This window comes from Podarcis filfolensis (assembly GCF_964270895.1).
Source record: "Podarcis filfolensis genome assembly, chromosome: 2".
Lineage (NCBI taxonomy): Eukaryota > Metazoa > Chordata > Lepidosauria > Squamata > Lacertidae > Podarcis > Podarcis filfolensis.
The window spans coordinates 48,924,326-48,944,244 of NC_139605.1; the positions used below are offsets into that span (position 1 = coordinate 48,924,326).

A 19,919-nucleotide genomic window follows, 5' to 3' on the forward strand; every position below is an offset into this window, starting at 1 on the left:
TTGTCAAATTATAGTCATTAGAATGTGGTGCTACCAATAAGGTTTTCCCAGGGTTCATGCAAAAGATCTATATGTGGCCAGGCAGTATTTCAGGTTACTTGACCCAATGGTCTTCAGGGCTTTATAAGTCAACATGACCTTGATAAGTAACTAGCCATTTTGTCAGCAGTACAGGTGTACTATGTGCACATGTGGCTGCACCATCCTATATCATTGTCAAGGAAAGCTTTATACAGTCATAGAACATGTTGCAGTAATCCGCTTGTAAGGTTACCAGTGCATGAGTCTCTCTAGACTGGGGTAGGCAACCTAAGGCCCAGGGGCTGGATGCACCCAATTGTCTTTTCAACCCGGCCTGCAGACAGTCTGGGAATCAGCATGTTTTTACATGAGTAGAACATGTCCTTTTATTTAGAATGCATCTCTGGGTTATTTGTGGGGCATAGGAATTTGTTCATTTCCCCCCGTCAAAATATAGTCCAGCCTCCACAAGGTCTGAGGGACGGTGGACCGGCCCACAGCTGAAAAAGGTTGCTGACCCCTGCTCTAGACAAGCTGACCCTATTCAAGGGAGTGTGAAGTTGGCATTAGTAGTAGGGTGCCTTGCCACGGAGATTACCTGGGTCTCTCCAAGGACAAAGGTAGATCTAGAAGCACCCCTAAACTATGTACCAGTTCCTTTCAGAGGGAGTGCCACACCATCCAGTGTCTCTATAGGAAGCCTCTCCCAAATTTTCTTGAGGTTTCTACCCTCATATTTTTTTAAAAAAAAACCCTTTGGAAATTTGCTTTCCAGAAGTTACTAGCTTTCTCTTTCCTTGGTATTGGGAAGCCAAAGATGATGATGTCACTTCTGCCTAAGGTTTCTATGACTTTCATCTCATCAAATAGCAGTGGTGTTGTTGCCACAGAACTTACCAGGCAAAGGTCTGGGGCTGTTGCATAAATGCCACTCGACAAATGACCAGGAGGCAGTGGCAGTGGGCAGATAGCAGCAAGCCAGGGAGATGGCTGAGACTCCAACTGCACAGCACAGTTTTAAATAGAACATTAAAAACTCCCCCAAAAGTGAATGTAATAAGAGTGGCAGTGAACTTAGTCACTCAGGTGACACCTTTGGGGTTGTGGGGGGGCAGTGAGCACATTATTGCAGAGAGGGGGTGGGCTTGGCCTGCCCCTCATTTATTGTGCCCTTCTTTTATTAACACAAGGCAGTCCAACAAGTACCCAGGCCTCAACTCATATAGGGTTTTGCTTTACATACGGTAATCCCAGCAAAGCAATCCAGTGGAATGCTGTGTGTTGATAAAGTGATGCAAGGTTAATTATATTTTTACTACCCAAACATGTCATCACCTTTATCACAGTTTCCACTCTTGGAACACAGCTCCCTTCTATTCTTAGATAGAAGTATGTATGGCATTGAGACAAGTTTATCAAAAGCTCCGCCAAGCCAAGAATTCTTCCAAGTGCTGTTTCTACAAGGCTACATTAAGGTCCACTTTCAGTGGTGGCACTGTGCCCACTGCTGGAGTACTGTTTGGCACTCCTGCAGAAGCATTTGGTTCACAACCTATGCTAAACAGAATAATGTAGAGAGTCTATAAAAGTAGGGACTGATGTATCAATCAGTATCATATGTACAAATAGGGATGGCGTATGAATAAATAGGGATTTGGTTACTTTCACATTTCCTATTTTTCAAGCCATGCATTCACTTTGTCCCATAAGGTTGCTTACAGTTGTGGACTTTGGGGTCTCAAATTTCAGGAGCACTCTCTGCATCGCCAAAATTCAGCATCCCTTACCTTCCGTGTTCCATTCTAAATAACAGTTGTGGTGCCCCCGAGTCTCTGCTCCCAGTGTGGCCAAAGCAGTCGTGCTCCCCTAAATTCGCCTCTGTTGCCTAACATTGTAGTGGAGAGGAGCACGTGGGCTGGTACTGGTTCGCTCAGAATGGCTAAGCAGGCCTGAAACCTAGCCTACAGCAACTGTCAGCAACTCTTGAGGGGTTCAGACCCCAGCAGTCTTTTGCAACTCCATTTGGAGATGTCAGGGGTTGGTTTGGGGATCTTTTGAACGCAAACCAAGTACTGCACTGTTTTGCTTATGCCCCTTTCATAGGTTACAGCCTTATGAAAACAGCTTCCAAGGCAAGTCATGGTAGATTTCTTCTCCCCACCCTGCTTTGTGTAAGACACACACATGGGTGGAGAAGCTTTTTCAGCCCAATGGCCTCACTACCTTCTGGGCAACCTTCCAGGGGCCACATGCCAATAGTGGGCAGAGTGATGGAAGGTGACTTTTCCCTTTGTACACTAGACGTGTGTCTGCACATGCTGCTCACACGCCCGTCTCTATGCTCAATCTGGGCAAGCCAGAGCCATTATCAGAGCTCAAGGTCCCACATCTCAGCTAGGCAAACACACTCAAAGCGGCACAAGCAGGGTTGGTTTGGGATGTGGCAGTGCAGTAGCTATGGGGTGGGGGTAGCTGGGTTTTCTGCCCCAGGTGAAGCCTCCAGAGGGGCGTCAGTGAGGCTCTTGGCCTGTGTACGTATGCACATGCGTGTTAGGTATGCACAAACTGGGTTTGACCTGGGTGAAATAAACCTAGTTTTGCCCCTGGATGTGGCCTAGGGATGGCTGGAGCCTGCAGAAAATTCTGTGAGCTAGACAGAGGCCTGGGGTCCACACTGGACCCTATGGGTCCCCAGCCCTCTGGTGCAATTTGCAGCCTGGTGAAGGTTGCTCACATTGCGTGTCATTTCGGTCAGTCCTGTTGCTTGACTGAACATTTCTGAAGTGCTATTTGTGGTGTTGTTTTACTGAGTCTTATGGACCAACACCTTTGCTTTTTAAAAAATTTCTCGTTCTAGGAAGCCTCTCCCCCCAAATTAGACCAGAACCAGCCGTGGCCGTTCTGCCAACCGTTCCCCCCTCCCGCTCTTCTCTTAGTGATACACGAGGCGCTTTGGGACCTTTCTGTACGGAAGGAGCCAGTTATGATGGTGGCGAGCTCTCCCCGCCCCTTTCTCCGCCCCTCTCGTCCCAGCCCTCCAATCGGTTTGCCCGAGCGGCGGGAGCGGCTGGAGCCCTGGAGTGCCGCCGCCGCGCACACGCCCCCTCCCTCCTTCCCTCCACGCCGAGGCGGGGGAAGCCTCTCCCGGGGCTTTGCGCCCTTAGCAAGATGCTCCTGCTCGGCGCTCAGGAGCCGCCTCAGAAGGACCCTCTCAGCTCCGGATAGCGAGCGGCGTCGGCCGTGCCCAAGCAACCGGGAGCAGGAGAGGGGGTGCTGCCGGGCTTGTTTCCCTGCCTCCTTCCACCCGCTTCGGGGCGGCGACTGACTGAGGCTGGGCTCCGCTACCCTAGCAGCCGGTGCAGCGCCGAAACCCGCTTGGGTGGCGGCACGCCTGAGGCGCACGGATGTCGGTGTCCAGGTGCGGCGGCGGCGGCGGCGCTCGACCCGCGCGCTCTGTGCAAGGCCGGGACTGGAGAGGTGAGAGCGCAGCGCGCGCTCGTGTGGCGCGTGGCTGCCTGCGAGTGCGGGGGGGGGGGGAACACGGCGCGCGTGGAAAGTACAAGCGCCCCGGGGAGCGGGGCAAGGCGGCGTTCACGTACGCGGCCGCCGCAGCTGAGGGCGCAGGAGCTGCTGGGATCCCGCCTCTTCCAGCCTGCCTGGGAGCGTGTGGATTGTCCTCCTGGCCCGGGGCTATTTTTATGACTTGCTGCAAGCGAGGAGAGGGGCTTGTTTGCAGCCTGCCTTGCTTGGCCTCGCCCAAAGGAAGCTGGAAGGACCGGGGGGGGGCCGCGAGGGGGGCTCAACATGTCGCTCGTCTTCCCGCCGGGGCGAGCTGCGACTCTGCGAACTGGCTGCTTGAAGGACGGCTGCCTTGTGCTGGGGGAACCTGGCCTCCCACCCCCACCCCACAAGAGCGCGCCTTTGGGGAAGGTGGCGCGGCACCCCGCTTTCCAGAGCGGACTCCCTCGCCATAGATCTTCCTCCCGTGGCAATGACAACCCGGAGGCTTCCTAGTGCTCCATCCCGGGGCGCCAGTCCCATGTTATGAAGCGTGTGGAGCGTGGCGTCCTCCGCCCCTCCTCCCCCTGCTGCTCTTATTTCTGTTGGCCCCCCGCCCCTCCTTGTGTTTACCATGCGCTGCCCGGGGCGGGCTGGGCTGGGCTAGGCTAGGCTGCTGCTGCTGCTGTTTCTGTTGCCGACAGGAACTGCTCCTGACCTCCAAATCCACTCTCGTTTTTTCCTTCCCTCCAAACACACTACCATTCAGGAAGTGGTTAATTTATTGAAAACATTGGATGTGCAGAGAGGACTGTAAGCTAGATCTTCTCAACTAGATCATGGTATCGTTATGGAGGCTTAGTGGCAAGGGAGTGGCACTCCACACGCGCTCAGAGGCAAAGACACAATATCTCTTTGTTGTGCTTTGAACACTTTTAAAGTAGAAAAGCAGCTAATGAGCACCACATGGGTATATTTCCTATTTTAAACTCTGCAGACATGTTTCAGGGCTTCAGAGAGATGGCTGCAAAAATTGGAAGGAGGTCAGGCCTCTGCTGCTTTAGGGATGCTGGGCTTTGCATCCTTTTGGGCTTATGGTGGCTGTCTGAAAAGCTAACTAAATGTCTCCCAACCATTAGTTAGCTTTTTTGACTGCATTGTTTTGGGCTGTCAATTGTTTTGGGCTGCATTGTTTTGGGCTGTCAACTGCATTGTTTTTGGGCTGTCAAGGTAGACATCTCTCCCTCACCTTTCCATTTTCTGTTCAGTTCTCTGCTAGCAGTGCTAGTATTGTGTGTGATGGATACAAATATTGTATATAACAGTGACTAGTTCCTGCCAGGCGCTTCAAGGGAGTAAACAGCCCTGAGGACTGTGAAACAATGATGTTGTGCTTGTCCAGCAAACTAAGGAAATACAGTTATAAGCAAGATTTGTTACTAGTTGCCATGATCCCTTTTGGTAGAGATGAGTTTGCATGCATTTTTGTGTCATGGGTTGAATGTGCCTCTAGTATCAACTCTGGGTCAAATGCAGGTCCCTCAGCCTGAGTTAGTTCCCTGCCTGGTAGCAGCATGGCTCATTGATGGACCAAGAATAGAGTCAGTGCATTTCCGGTGTAGAAATAAAAGGCTAAGAAAGGAAGTTGGGAGTTGGGAGATGCTTCCATGTAAACGTTTCCTAATACGCTGAACTCTGGTCACTCCTGTGTGGAAAGGGATGTAATTACAGCACTTAAGTTGTAATGTTTGCCAATGCTATATGCATGTGAATTGCTTTGCATTGTGCTAGAAAGCAATGATTGGGTGTAGCTTCTCAGCGTGTATGCACACAATGAATTATCAACATGTGCACAGAATTAGTATATTATTTAAGTTATGCATGAGTTGCACATTGTTATCTGCACACGTGGCTTCGATGTAGGAAATCAACAATAATGTGAAATGGTCCTTCTGTGCAAATAGATTCATTCTGATCTACTCCCCTGTTATATTTTTTGATACGTCTGTGAATTTCAGGAGCTCTATGGCAATTGCCTCTTAGTTTCTGGTTCACTGTTTAGTATTTGCAGTGGACAGCTTACACAGTGGATCCCTGCATTCCATAGGTTGGTTTACAGCACAATCCTATCCTATGCTGTGTGCTCAGAAAAAGAGATTAACAGCACAATTCGGTGAATCCCTACTCAGAAGTTTCAAAGTCCAATTTTGGTCAATGGGTCTTCCTCTCGGGTTACTGTGTATAGGACTGCAGGTATATACACACTTACTTGTGTGTAAGTCCCACTTTGAATAGAAGTGCATAGAATTGTGCTATCAGTCGCCTTCCCTTCTCCTATACCTGTCAACATACAGAGAATTCTTCCAGTGTAGAATTCAGAGTTAAAACGAAGTAGACGTCACATATGATATTATTTACTAGGTTCTTTGTTGGTCAGAATATAGGGTTCTGTCCTGTGGAGTACAGAACAAAATTATTATTGCTTGAAAGCGCAAATCAAGATTAAGTTAGGGCCGTAGATTGCAGTGAGAGACGGTAATTAGTTTAAAATACGTTTTTAGGTCTTTTAGTTCCTATATAATTATTGAGAAACAGAGTGCAGCCTTTGATTGAGTTGGAAGACAGAGTGCATCAGAAGGTCATCCTCTCTAGTTCAAGGCTTAAACTAGAAGAAAGAGTGAGCTGTGGCCGGAGTAGTGTTAGAAACTCAGATATATAAACAGATCGCCAAGTGGCACCTTAAACCTAGGCTATGGTTGCCACAACAGAATGTCTAGGCACCATTTCCCCCCTCCCCCTGGAGATGAAGTTTGTTGTTATTATTATTCATTTCATTTCTATGCTGCTTTATATTTTAAAGAAAAACTCTCAAAGCAAGAGAGCCAGTGTGGTGTAGTGGTTAAGAGCGGTAGTCTCGTAATCTGGGGAACCGGGTTCGTGTCTCTGCTCCTCCACATGCAGCTGCTGGGTGACCTTGGGCCAGTCACACTTCTTTGAAGTCTCTCAGCCCCACTCACCTCACAGAGTGTTTGTTGTGGGGGAGGAAGGGAAAGGAGAATGTTAGCTGCTTTGAGACTCCTGAAGGGGAGTGAAAGGCGGGGTATCAAATCCAAACTCTTCTTTACAACACATTAAAACATCAAATAAAATAATCCAGAATAAAACAAATTCAAGTGTCAAGGAAAATATTTCAGTTTGCTTTCCCCATATTTATTTACCTGCTTTGTTTATGTAGCTGCCCCATAGCAGAAGTATTCTAGGAAGCTGGTGTGGTATAGTGGTTAGAGCAGGGGTCGGCAAGGTTTACCTCGCCTGGGCCGGTTCACTCCCATGGAGATTGTTCCGTAGGGCAGATCGCGTCTGTGCAGATGCAGTTTCTGGCGCCATGGAAGTGAGTCCCTGTTCCGCGCTGTGCCGGTTTAGTGCAGCGTGCAGGGACTCGCCAAGTGGGCAGGTCGGTTCAGGGGTGGCTCGTGGGCCGTTTAAATGACCCCCATGGGCCACAGGTTGCCGACCCCTGGGTTAGAGTGTTTGACTAGGACCTGGGAGATCAGGGTTCAAAAATCCCCACTCAGTCATAAAGCTCACTGGGTGAGCTTGGGCCAGTCATAGCCTCTTTACCTATCTCACAGGGTCATTGTAGGGATTAACTGAGGAGGGGGTGAACCATGTACACCTTGGAGAAAAAGGTGGGACATAAATGCAATAAAAAAGCTCTTCTGCTAACCTGCTTAAGGAAACTGAAGGGGCCATAGTGATAGCCACAGTTATGAGAGATCTATCGCCCCAGCCCACTGCTTATTGCTATTTTGGAAGGCAGTCTACACCTGCTTAATGATGAGGCTTGTTTCCTGTGGACAACTCTGTTTTGGCTGTATAGTTTTTCAGTTACTTCAGAAGCAGGAATTATTTATGGATCTATTCGGTTTTGAATTATGTAGTGCCTTCAGTAATGGCAGCGCTTCCCCCTGGCCAGAATTCCTAACCAAGGCTTGTAGCTGGATAAGAATATTTCGTCTTAATCATCATATTTAGTCTTAAACATTGGTGCTAATGCATCCTTTAGGTTTGGTTGAGTGGGGGATCCATTGCAGAGAAAGATGGGGCTGTGTGTGTGATCCCATAATTTAATGGCCTGTTCCTGATCTCATAAGCACAATTAAGGCCTTTTTTTTCCTTAACAACTGCACTGGCTGCTAGTGCACCTGTTCAAAATGGTCTACGGCAGGGTGGTCCAACTTTTCATTCCAAGTGGGCTGCAATAGTACTTGTTGAGGACCATGTCAGAGCCCTCATGCCTCCTTCCCAAAGCTCAGCACCTCGCTTACTCAGCTTTGGGAAGGCAGGGTGAGGACTGGGGGTTGTCAAATGTTGCTGACAGCCACCAAAACGCCTAGGGCCTTGTGTTGGACCACCCTGGTCTTAAGGTATAGTCTGAGATATAAACTAATTTTTAAATCATGCCTGGGGGCAGGAGAAGACTAGGGGCAACAGAGGGGCAACACCCTGAGTGAACACAGACTAGAGCTTTACTGAATGGATGATTTCAACCAGTTTGGCACCAAGAGGACATGGACCCTCGTGTTGTAACGCCTGCCTGCTGATGAAACAATGGAAGGATAAATAGCACGAGACAAGATCGGCAGGTGACCAACAGAGACATGTGTGTTAACCACACTCTGCAGCTCTATTCAGATTTAATCAGAACTGGGATTAAATAACTGGTGTGGGCTCTGCCCTTATCTCCCAGCATCATATCCCGCCTGCCCCCTCCCATCCCTTCTCCAGCTGAATGCTCTTAGGAGCCTATCTGCAACCGGGAGGAATCCTGATTGCTAAGTGAGTAAAAGTCAGAGGTGGAGTTGGCAGAGGTGCGAATCTAAGCTAAGCTAGTGTTATGCCTATTATGTGTCATCTGGAAAGACTGTAAACAGCATTCATGCACATGATGTGTAAAATAATTCTCATTCCATCTAGTTAACCATCCTTTCCTCCTTCAACTTTATAACTGCATCAGGTGCCTCCTTCCCCATTTAAAATTGCCAGAAGAATGGAGAATGAAGTACTTATTCATCATGCTACGCAGTTTCATAAACTTTCTCTTTAAATAAGAATTCTAATTCTCTTTTTTAGAGTCTAATCCCAGCAGTTTCTCCCTCTGATTTGAACTAGCACTTTGCTGTACTCTTGTGAGAAAGTAAAGTATAAAAATTTGAGTTGGGGATACAGAGTGAGTTTATACCCTATAAACCTTGGCTTGTCTACTTCTGTTTATTGAAAGATATAAGGGACAGCACCAATATAATGATGTTTTGTCATTAAACTTAACAAAGTTTTGCTGCACACAACATAACAAATGTTTATGGAGCTTGTTTAACAACCTTTGCTTTAACTACAGTTACTTTTCTGTTTCATGTGAAATACCATCAACTCCTATAATAGTGAATTGATTTTTATCTCCCTGTGTTAAAGGAGAACCACGAAAACCATAGATTATGTGGTGTTTGCAATAACGGGACATAATTCTATTTATTTATTTAAGTGATTTATGTACTGTCCTTCAATGAAGCTTCCAGCATGTTTTACAAAGTCAAAGTAAAATGCACAAACTACTAGAATCTCTGTACAGTGGTACCTCAGGTTACATACGCTTCAGGTTACATACGCTTCAGGTTACATACGCTTCAGGTTACATACACTTCAGGTTACAGACTCCGCTAACCCAGAAATAGTGCTTCAGGTTAAGAACTTTGCTTCAGGATGAGAACAGAAATTGTGCTGCGGCAGCGGGAGGCCCCATAAGCTAAAGTGGTGCTTCAGGTTAAGAACAGTTTCAGGTTAAGTACGGACCTCCAGAATGAATTAAGTACTTAACCCGAGGTACCACTGTAGTTTGTCCTTCCTTTTTCCTTAGCAACCAGGATGCATCTTTCCTGGGGGGGGGGGTTCTTCTGAAATCAGGTACTCTCTAGAACAGTGTTTCCCAATTAGCTAAATACTGCAGACCCCCATTTTTCCCCGAAAGCCAAGCCATGGACCCCCTGGTTTTGAAAATGTTGATATCTCTATAGTAGTTTTTGTTATGTGAATGGTGCCACCATACCTTCCAACATATCCCAGTGCCTTACAGGCTACACTCTTGCATGAGTTACGTGAGTTATGCGAGAGGATGCCCCCCTCAAAGGAATGCTCTGGACAGTTGACAGATATGTGCCATGGATCCCCTTCGTGGATTACACAGACTCCCTTGGGTCTGTGGACCACCAGTTGGGAACCACTGCTCTAGAATGCATTTTCTGCAAATGCTGCTACACAAAAAGTGTGGCGGATGTTAAAGAATCCCCTTCTCAAATGGTAAATGAAAAATGTGAAAACTTTGCAAAGAGGCTTAGGTATGCCTCTTGCTGTGCAGAGGATGTAAGTGTTAAGAATTCACTGTATAGTTAACCTACAGTACGATGGAATGCATGTCTATTCAGTAGTATCCCTCTTGGTATTAATGGCACTTATTCCCACGTAAGCAGATACAGGTTGGCATTGTGGAAAACAGGTTTGTTGTGCCTTTAACAGCTGTATCTCCACCATCAGAACAAGCAGGACATAGTTGACTTCTCATGATAAACATGAGGCTGTCCAAGACGTGAGTGGGTTGCTGGGTGGTAGCAATAGCTGTACTCGCTCTAATTTTGTTTTATGCCATGCCCCTTATGGCAGTCATTTTGTGTTTGGTGCCCACAGAACTCTCTCAAATTTTGAAATGTGCTCAGTAGTCCAGAATGTTTGGTGAACTCTGCATTAGTGTATAGAACCATTAATAAAACATCTCTCTAGTTATTTTAATATGGCTAACATGACTTCAACAGGAGTGAAAATAATTCTAAAAATCATTTTCTCTGGTATTAAGTTAAAAATAGTTTGGCAGTTGCTTCACTGTTAATGTGAAAACCGATGCTCAAAGGGGAAAAAGTGGTCATGACCTTTTTCAGTTCCATGGCTGGAGTTCCTTGGAAAGGAATATCACATTAGCATGGCAATGTGTCATAACAAAAAAAGGTCAGTCTTGTCTTCAGAATTAAATACTTCTCTTTTCTCTTGACATTGTTTTTTTGTTTGAGTAAAAACAGAATAAAACACAAAAATGCAAACTCTTAATAACAATAAAATCAATTCAGTAAACTCAAAAACCAGTGGAAACATTTCATGAAATATAAATCTGATTTTCCATAAATGATGGGGTTAGCACCGCAGAGAAAGCCTTCCTAAACAAAACTGTGTTCAGTAGAGGCATAGACATCATTGTGCTAGGTGTGAGTCTGATCTCAGCTGGTAATTGATTCCAGAGAGTTAGAGCTGCAACACTAAAAGCCTGGTTTCTAGTACAGGCAAAATACACCTCTTGTGTACCACTTGAAATGTGGTTCTGTTACATTTGCACTGGGCTTAACTTGGGGAAGGTCCAGCATTGTGGATCATCAGCAATGAGGTTCAATTGCTCATATTCTGCTTCCATTCTCTAATACCTAATTAAAAGTCATCAGATTTTACAGGATGAATGAGAATGCTCCAGGAGCTCCAATAATGCTTTGTTTCCTGCAAGACATAACTGTAGGGAAATAACACTTGAAACATTCTTTCCCAAAGAAACAACATTTTTTGTTTGTGGAAAATAACAAATACTTATGTGTCTTTTAGATCTCTCAGCTACAAACTAGTTAGGTGAGGAAATGCCAGAATACAAAAGTGTCTTAACTTGGTAAAAGAACAGATGGTATACCTTTGAAGAAGAATATGGCACTTCTGTTCACCTGCTTAAACTTCCCGTAAGCCAGTATAACCTTTCTCTAAAATACATTACTGTACCCTTCAGCTGTGATACTGTAATAAGAATGCCGAGTTTGCCCTTTTAAGCTGTAATAAAAATGTTCTCCGGTATTACAGATAATTGAAATGGAAGAATATACTGTCTCCTTCCCAAATAAATTTTTATTGGATAAAACAAAGGAAATCTGAGGAATGCTGCTGTTTTGGGTTAATGTGATTTTTAAAGGTGAAAAGGAAACTGTGGCTTGAGCTGAACTCTTGACGTGCATGTTCACAAACTAGTCAAAGGTCTGCCAAAGTGTGAGAGCACATGTGGTTCCTTGTACAGAAGACTTCTTTTAAATGTTTGTCTTTTCAATCCAAATAGTCGTCCCTTCTCCCAAAGCAAGAGAAGCATCTCAACACTCTGCATTAACTTGAATATAGAAGCCAGTGGCGTAGCGTGGGTTGTCAGCACCCGGGGCAAGGCAAGTAATTTGCGCCCCCTAACCCGTGGATTTGCGCCCCCTAACCCGTGGATTTGCCCTAACCCCAGATGTTGCGCCCGGTGCGGCCGGCCCCCCCTGCACCCCCCACGCTACGCCACTGATAGAAGCCCCTGGTTTTAGCATATGATTCTGGAATTGCCTGTGAAACAGATACAAGATTTGGGCTATAGTCTAATGCACACTTAGCTAAGGAACCATGAAAAGGATGGGTTTGTGAATGTGTTATTTGCCATTTTGTTCCTATCTTATTTTACATTTCATCAGCTAATACTGCTGTAAAAAGAAGGCACAATGTAGAAGTATAATAATAATGTAAATGGCAGGAAATGGGACATTTTTGTAGTGTACCTTAAATCAGATTTGAAATGAATATGTACTTTTAAGGAGAGGGATGCCATGAAATTGCATTTTGGTTATTGCTGACCAGCAGAGGGGGGGGGGGGAGACACATTAAAAAGTAGTCATTTTTTAAAAGAACCAATTTTGATTTTAAAAAAATCAGTTACGTTAACTGTCACTTAAAAATAACGTGGACTGAAAGAGATATCTGAATGTAATAAACAGAGGAAGGCTACCATTCTGAGCAGCTCAAAGTGCTGCATATGGTGCTGTGTCTATGGGGTAGCAATGGATGTAGCTCTTAACTTTGTATGGTAGCCTACATTCGAGCCACACAAAAATCACACCTCTCTCCATCCCTTCAAGCCAGAGAGGCATTATTGCAGGTCAAGGATGCATTCCAGCTAGACAAAAACCCCAGAGAAAGGCGCAGAGCAAGACTAGTGTAGCCTGGTGAGGGAGCGTTGCCTAGCGGGTGTCCAGAGGGATAGTCAGAGAAGTTTAGAGGGATGCATTGCATTCCTCACCCCTATCAGCCAAATGGCTCAGATATTTAGCTTCCATGTCATGAGGAAACAATGTTATGCTGAGGGCCTTCCAGCCTTTGCATCTAGCAAATATTTGGCACTTTTTCTTCTAGTGCATGATATTGCTTAGCATCACAAGACTCAAGTACTGTAGAAAGAACTCTTTAGGACCAGTTAAGACATGATGGCTAAACTATGGTTAGGCCAATGTGAACATGCAGAGGGGCCATGTGTCTTTCTCTTCCGTAGGCACTTACTCACTTCAGGCTTTATGATAACCAGAGTAATCTGTGATACGCGAGTTGGGCAAGCTATAGTTGCTGCTAACCTTTGTTTGTTTTCAAACCAAAATTCTCCATGGCTAAGGTTACTTTAATGTATGGTGTGGATGTCACCTTAGTAGACCTGATTGAGTGGCTCTGCTTCCCATCTATCCCTAAAGGAATTGGTTCTTAATTTAAGGAATACAGTGGTACCTTGGTTTGCAACCATTTTGGATCACAACCATTTTGGATTACAACCACGTTAAACCCGGAAGTGGGTGTCCCTTTTTTTTGGGATTACAACCAATTTTTTTTGAGGCCCCAGTGGCGAAAGCGCGCCTTGGTTTACAACCTGTTTTGGTTTACAACCGGACCTCTGGAATGGATTATAGTTGTAAACCAAGGTGCCACTGTATATCTAATGCTATGAGTCCAGTCACAGAGGGTATTGTAAATGGAAGAGAGAGGTAGGTGATTTTTACAAATTCAGTTTTCTTGCTACAGTCCCCTGTGTGTGTGTGTGTGTGTGTGTGTGTGTGTGTGCGTGCACGCACGCACACACACACACACACACACACACACTCTCAGCATCACAGAGTTGGGGGAACATCTAGAACAGTGTGAGAGGTGGTGCAAAAACTGGATCCAAGAGCCTTCCATTGATGTAAGAACAGCATCTGGTACAATCCATTTTTATTGACCCTCCCCCAGGTACTACTTAGCATGCATGCTTGTTCAGGAATGGATGAATGAGAAAACTTGATACAGTACTGATAATCAGTTCTCTTTGCATGAAAAAGCCACCTCAACACTGCATGTGGTTTCCTCTTTTAAAAAGACCTCTAGTGAATCCTAGAAGTTTCCTGCAAGGGTGAACCTGAAAAATGTGTGTAGATAGGTTTAGCATGGCTTTTGTGTATATATCATGTTGAGAATATTAATTATTGTGAAATTTTCTCAAAGGAATTCAAAAATTTGGAGATTGCAAATTGCCATTGCATAATACAATCCATATACATATTTGGGCTGAGGCTCTCATATTTTTGGGTATAGCAAAATTATGTTTGGACATTGTTACAAGTAACAGCGTAAGTAGAAACAAACATCACTAAAACCTTAAAACTGTTTAGAATTTACAGTACCGTAACTAATATTTATAGGAAGTTGCCAATCTTCAAAGGAAAGTGCTTGTGTCTGTCAGTGATGTGTATCAGACCGTCTCAGAATTAGGGTTGAATCAGCTCAGTAATTAGGCACTCCCATGTTGCCAAGTTGTAGAAAAATAGGAGATAAAAACTTAAGCAGGACAGCCTGCAGTTATCTGTATGGGTGAGTGAGCTGCAACAAATTTATTTGTTTATGAAGGAGTGACTGAGCTATTCATTCACAATATGGGGTGACTTTAGACTTGACAGCTCAAAGCAGACATTTATAGAACAGTCCATAGAAATGCAAAAGATCATATGGTCAGATCCAGACATGTAGAGAAGGTACATGTCTGCTGTGTATTTAATGGAGGTGAAATGATTTAATTAACCAGCAGGATTTATGTACCACTTAATCCTCACAACTTCTATGTGGTTTACATTAAAATGACTAATAAAACCATATGAGTAGTAGCCTAACTACTTAAGAATGGCACTGTGGTCTAAACCACTGAGCCTCTTGGGCTTGTCGATCAGAAGGTCGGCGGTTCGAATCCTCGTGATGGGGTGAGCTCCCATTGGTCTGTCCCAGCTCCTGCCAACCTAGCAGTTCGAAAGCACGCCAAAAAGTGCAAGTAGATAAATAGGTACCGCTCCGGCATGAAGGTAAATGGCATTTCCATGTGCTGCCCTGGTTTTGGTGTTCCGTTGCGCCAGAAGCGGCTTAGTCATGCTGGCCACATGAACTGGAAAAACTGTCTGCGGACAAACGCCGGCTCCCTTGGCCTGTAAAGCAAGATGAGAGCTGCAACCCCAGAGTTGTCTGTGACTGGACTTAACTGTCAGGGGTCCTTTACCTTTTACATTTGGTAGCCTAACATTTTTCAAAATAAAATCAGCTATTTTAAAAATACAGTATAACATTATACAGTGGTACCTCAGGTTACATACGCTTCAGGTTACAGACTCCGCTAACCCAGAAATAGTGCTTCAGGTTAAGAACTTTGCTTCAGGATGAGAACAGAAATCGTGCTCCGGCAGCAGCAGGAGGCCCCATTAGCTAAAGTGGTGCTTCAGGTTAAGAACAGTTTCAGGTTAAGTACGGACCTCCGGAACGAATTAAGTACTTAACCCGAGGTACCACTGTAAAATGAAATCACACATTAAAATACATGCCAGATTTACATGCCTGGATCAGTTTGCTGAATTGTATATCTTATTGCTGTTTGTTGTAAAGCTAACAGCACAGAAGACTCTGAGTAGCCACTGCAAGCATTTAAAGAAGTAAGTTGTGAAGTTCATGTGGTTCTATCCAATAGGTTTCCCACTGATGATGGGATGCTCTTTGATCCAGGGGAACATTGCATCAGTGGAACAGGGATTGAGGGAATATGTGACAATACCTTTCCCCCCTGCAGCCCACCATGTTGCCCCCAAATCTGGAGTTTTGGGGTGGAACAGAACAGGAGATGATGCAGGGAACTACAAGGGGGAGGGGCAGCTGCCAAAGATTGATTCAATCCCTGTTCTGTTGAAAGAAGGCTCTGGTGGATTTAAAAGCCTTCCATTAGTGGAGGGGCACCAATTGGATACCATCCATAATATGTATTACAAAGCCGAGAAGCTTGGTGGATATATATATAAAATTCTTCAAGCCTCTAGATACATTTAGTATTGGTACAGATTCAGTTTAGGCTGATCCCACTGTCTGGTTTAAAAATAAAAAAATCTGAATTGCAAGTAAAAAAATGACATTCGCTAGATTTTTAGCCCATCAGGTTCCTGTTGGGTGGAGGTTAAAATCCTATTTATACTAATTTAAGTTTCATGAAGAAACCCTTCCTGTTGCATAAATGGGTTCAGAACAAGAGATGAGAATTGAAACATTTCTATTGTGTGTAATTGTGTGTGGGGTTTTTCCCCCCTTTGGGGAGGGGTGTGTGTCATGCCTTTAAAGTGTAAGATGATGCATTCTCAAAAGGGGTATATCCAACCGCCAGGGCAGATGAATTAAGGCTTGTAAAAATAAATAAATACATCATTTGTTTCAAAGGTTTCGTTAGGATCACTTGAGACATGCATGCTCCTTGCACAGGACAGGAAGTATTTTGAGAAATCTTTTCTCCTTTCATGCCTTGCCCTGGGAGTAATCATTGATGTTGCCACAGAAACAGCACGTACTGCATTACGCAATTCCTTGCTTAGACTGGGGGTGTGTTGGGAAGTGTTTTAAAACCCGCCTTGAAATTTTGATACAGCACACTGTGTTTTCATGTCAGCTACTTCCCTGACTTGAGATTTATTGTCCCGTTCCAGAACATCCAACACTTACAGAAATTCCAAGTATTTTGAAGAGGAAGAAGGAAAAATGAACATTCAGGCTCCATCCCCCCCCCTAGTTAATTGTGGCTTGGACTCAGCAGTGTCTTGCACCAATGTAAAGGCACATCTTGTGCAAAGCACCTTCTCTGAATTCTGGCAGCCCAGCTTCAGCCTGTGTGCCCCTCTATCATTACTGTTCCAGAGAATTCCTTGACCCTCTCTAGTGATGGCAGCTTTTTTTTTGGAGGGGGTTTGCTGCACAGATGGTGGGCTAAGGAAGTCTCATAGGATCCTGTCCTACATGCAAATTTGCATATTAATATTTTGTTACTTAGTCTGAGATAAATCCATACCCAGTACATTAAGCATAGTGCCTGTGAACCTCCCTTTAACTAGTTGTCTCATGTATGAATGCAAGACAGATTGTGAACAAAACAAAAGGAGGTTGGCTACTAGAGGGAGGGCCTTTTTGGTGTTGGCACCGTCAGAGAAGCCTGCCTGGTGCCTACTTGACCATTTTTGGTGCCAGGTGAAGATACTTTCCATCTTAAATATTTTTTACTCCTTTTTCTATTCTCTTTTTCTGGTTCTATTCCATGTTAGATTTTATTTTCATATTGTATTTCATGTTTTAAAATTGTATTTGTAAACCACCCAGAGGGCTTTTGTCATATAAATATTGGAAATAAATAAATCTATGTTGTGACCAATTATTTATTTAGCGCAGTTGGTGTGTATTGTGCTTCACGCAAATCAATATGACAGATCCCTGTCCCGAATAGCTTAAAGTTTAAAAGTTGACACAGGGGAAGCGGAGGAAGGGGGAAGTAAAGGCAGGGCTAAACAGGGTAGAGTATGAAATTGCTTCAGTTTCCTGTGCATAGCCTTGGTTACAAAGTTGCAGCAGGGCATGAGTTTTCTCATACAAAACACACAGCAGAGCAAACAAACCACTGTTGGCCTTCCTGGTTTTTTGACCATTATCAGCCATTATCTGGAAGGGTGTGTACAATGAATGTAGGTTCATTGGGCTTAGGTCAGGACACAGATTGTGAATGAAACTATTCTCATTTCAGCCGAACTGTGTTATGATTTGTGTGGGCTGACACCTTGTAACTGAAATATTAAAACACAACAAAACCTCTTTTTTATATACAGTATTGACTATCTAAGTTAGGAGTAGCCAACAAGGTGGCCTACAGATGTTTTGGATTACAACTCTGAACAGCCTAGCAGCATGGCCAATGGGAAGTGTAGTCCAAGACATCTAGAGGACACTACATTGGTTACCCTGATCAAATGCCATACCTGAGACAAGAAAGGGCACTTTATCAATGTGTATTGCCCAATGAATCTTTATATTGTCTTCATTAGAGCAAACTCAGATGTTGTAAACCTTTCCTCATAGGGGAGTTGCCTTGCTATGTAGAAGTATGAGTTACCTCTGATTTACTCTCTGTATTTTATTCACCTCGAAGATTATAGATAATTTTTTTTCCTGAAAACTTTGCTTGAAAAACCAAACATTTCAAATTATAAAGGGTTAATTCAAAAATGGACGTTGTGTCTCACTATTCTTAACACTGTCAAATAACTATTATTTTCTTCCTAAGAGAAGTTGTAAAGTGGAGAAATCTGTCCGTACGTCATTAATATGTGAAATGATTCCTGCTTTTCTGCACATTTCTGCATAATATGATTCATGGCTATAAAACAAGATATGTGACCTTTTGAGTCACTAGAACATCTTCCTTCTTTTGAAGATCTGGGATTTACCTTTGATCTCTCAACTAGTTTTTTTTTGGGGGGGGGAAGCGGTTAACACCCTTATTTTTCAAACATCATTATAATATACTTCATTGCAAAATACTTTTAAAAATGGACTTGTTAATTACCAATTGTCATGATGACATTAAGGTAGTTAGTATGTTAAAAAAGAAAAGAAAATAGCAGCAGCTATGGAGTTTGGCAAGATAAATGTACCAAAAAGGCACTTTCAACATCCTAGAAGTAGGATTTTAAGGAATATATAAGTGTTGGAGGATATGAATGAGATTACACAAATTTGGTTAAATGTAGCCATTTAGGCTATGCACAACTTTCTTAACAAGCTTTTAATCTGGACAGAATATTTTGTGTTCATTGTCTTCAGTGTCATTTGCTTTCCCTTTGGTTGCATCCCTACGCCGATAGGCAATCTTGTTGAAAACTGTACACACACTTATATACAGTATACACTTAAGCTTTATGGAGCACACTGACTCTCTTTAGAAACATGTATTTTATTAACTTGTGGTTCTGACAAGGGGGGGGGTGAGTCTTTATCTGGAAGGGGGAGGCATGCCTATGTTAAAATGATTAAATAACTTTGCGGTGATTTGGATTTTGAAAAGAAAAAGAGTAACTTGCTTACCAGTTGTTTGGAAAATGAGACGTAGTGTTTTAGTTTCTAGTCTCATTACTCTGCACCATCATGTAAGCAAGGATCGAGAATTGAAGACAGAAGGCATTCTGACCTCATTCTAAGCTTGGGCAGAGCCTAGTTGACACTGCAGGGATTTACCCCTTGACTGACCTTCAAACAAAGCTTGCAGAGAACAGGACAGAGCAACATAATGGCTTAGCATGGTGACTAGACATCACAATATTAGTTTTTAATTGCTGGAGATAAGGTACTGTTCATTCTGTGTTGTGATGCATAGTTAAAAGATCACTTTGAGTAAATATATGCAGCATGTGGCAAACCTTCTACACTGACTGGGATTTGGGGAGTGTTAAGTGAATCTAATGGGATTAGGAGATATGTAAAATTCAGAAATGGTTTTGTGCTACTCTCCTGTCTGCTCAGCTACAAAACATTAATTGCATAGTCTTGGCAATTAGGCTGAGTTCATGACCTAAAGAGAGTGAGAGAGAGCATTTACCGTATTTTTTGCACCATAACACTCACTTTTTTCCTCCTAAAAAGTAAGGGGAAATGTATGTGCGTGTTATGGAGGGAATGCCTACGGGTGGCATGCCTACGGATTTTCCTCCTCTAAAAACTACGTGCGTGTTATGGTTGGGTGCGTGTTATAGAGCGAAAAATACGGTATATACTTGGAACTCATTCGATTTTAGCCTGACAAGAGTACTGTTAGTTATGTAAGTCTGAATATAGTAGTGACTTCTCCAAGATCATTAAGCAAACTCCAAGATCACTAAGCAAACTTTAAGGGTTCAGGAAGTTGAAACTAGGTTTCCTGCACTAATCCCAAACTCCCTGGCTTTTTAAATAGTACAACAGCAAAGCACTCTAGGCCACGGTTCCAATTAAATCACTGTAGTTATGGTCCCTTAAAGTTTTCATGCCAGTTCTCTGTAGTTGCTTCTCCTTTCCTTCTTGCAAAATTGACTGGCACTACCTTTTTTTCTTTTTGTAATAGTGTTGTAACATCTAGTGGTTAGATCAAGGGTGCCTAACATTTTTTTGGCCTGACAGCTGCCTTAATTATT

General features: G+C 43.9%; 1 protein-coding gene across 3 annotated transcripts in view; it reads left to right on the forward strand.

Annotated features, from left to right (window-relative positions):
* The first annotated feature begins 3,125 nt into the window (after positions 1-3,125).
* PFKFB4 (6-phosphofructo-2-kinase/fructose-2,6-biphosphatase 4) overlaps positions 3,126-19,919 on the forward strand; it is a 67,061-nt gene continuing 50,267 nt past the window's right edge. For 2 of the 3 annotated variants that reach the window (XR_014545468.1, XM_083603469.1), the window contains exon 1: positions 3,126-3,498. Coding sequence is in view for 2 of the 3 variants with exons in the window: in XM_083603469.1 (XP_083459595.1) it covers positions 3,426-3,498 (73 nt within the window). In the remaining variant the exon portion in view is untranslated. The remainder of the gene's footprint in view (positions 3,499-19,919) is intronic. The other variant, XM_083603470.1, reaches the window with a different exon arrangement.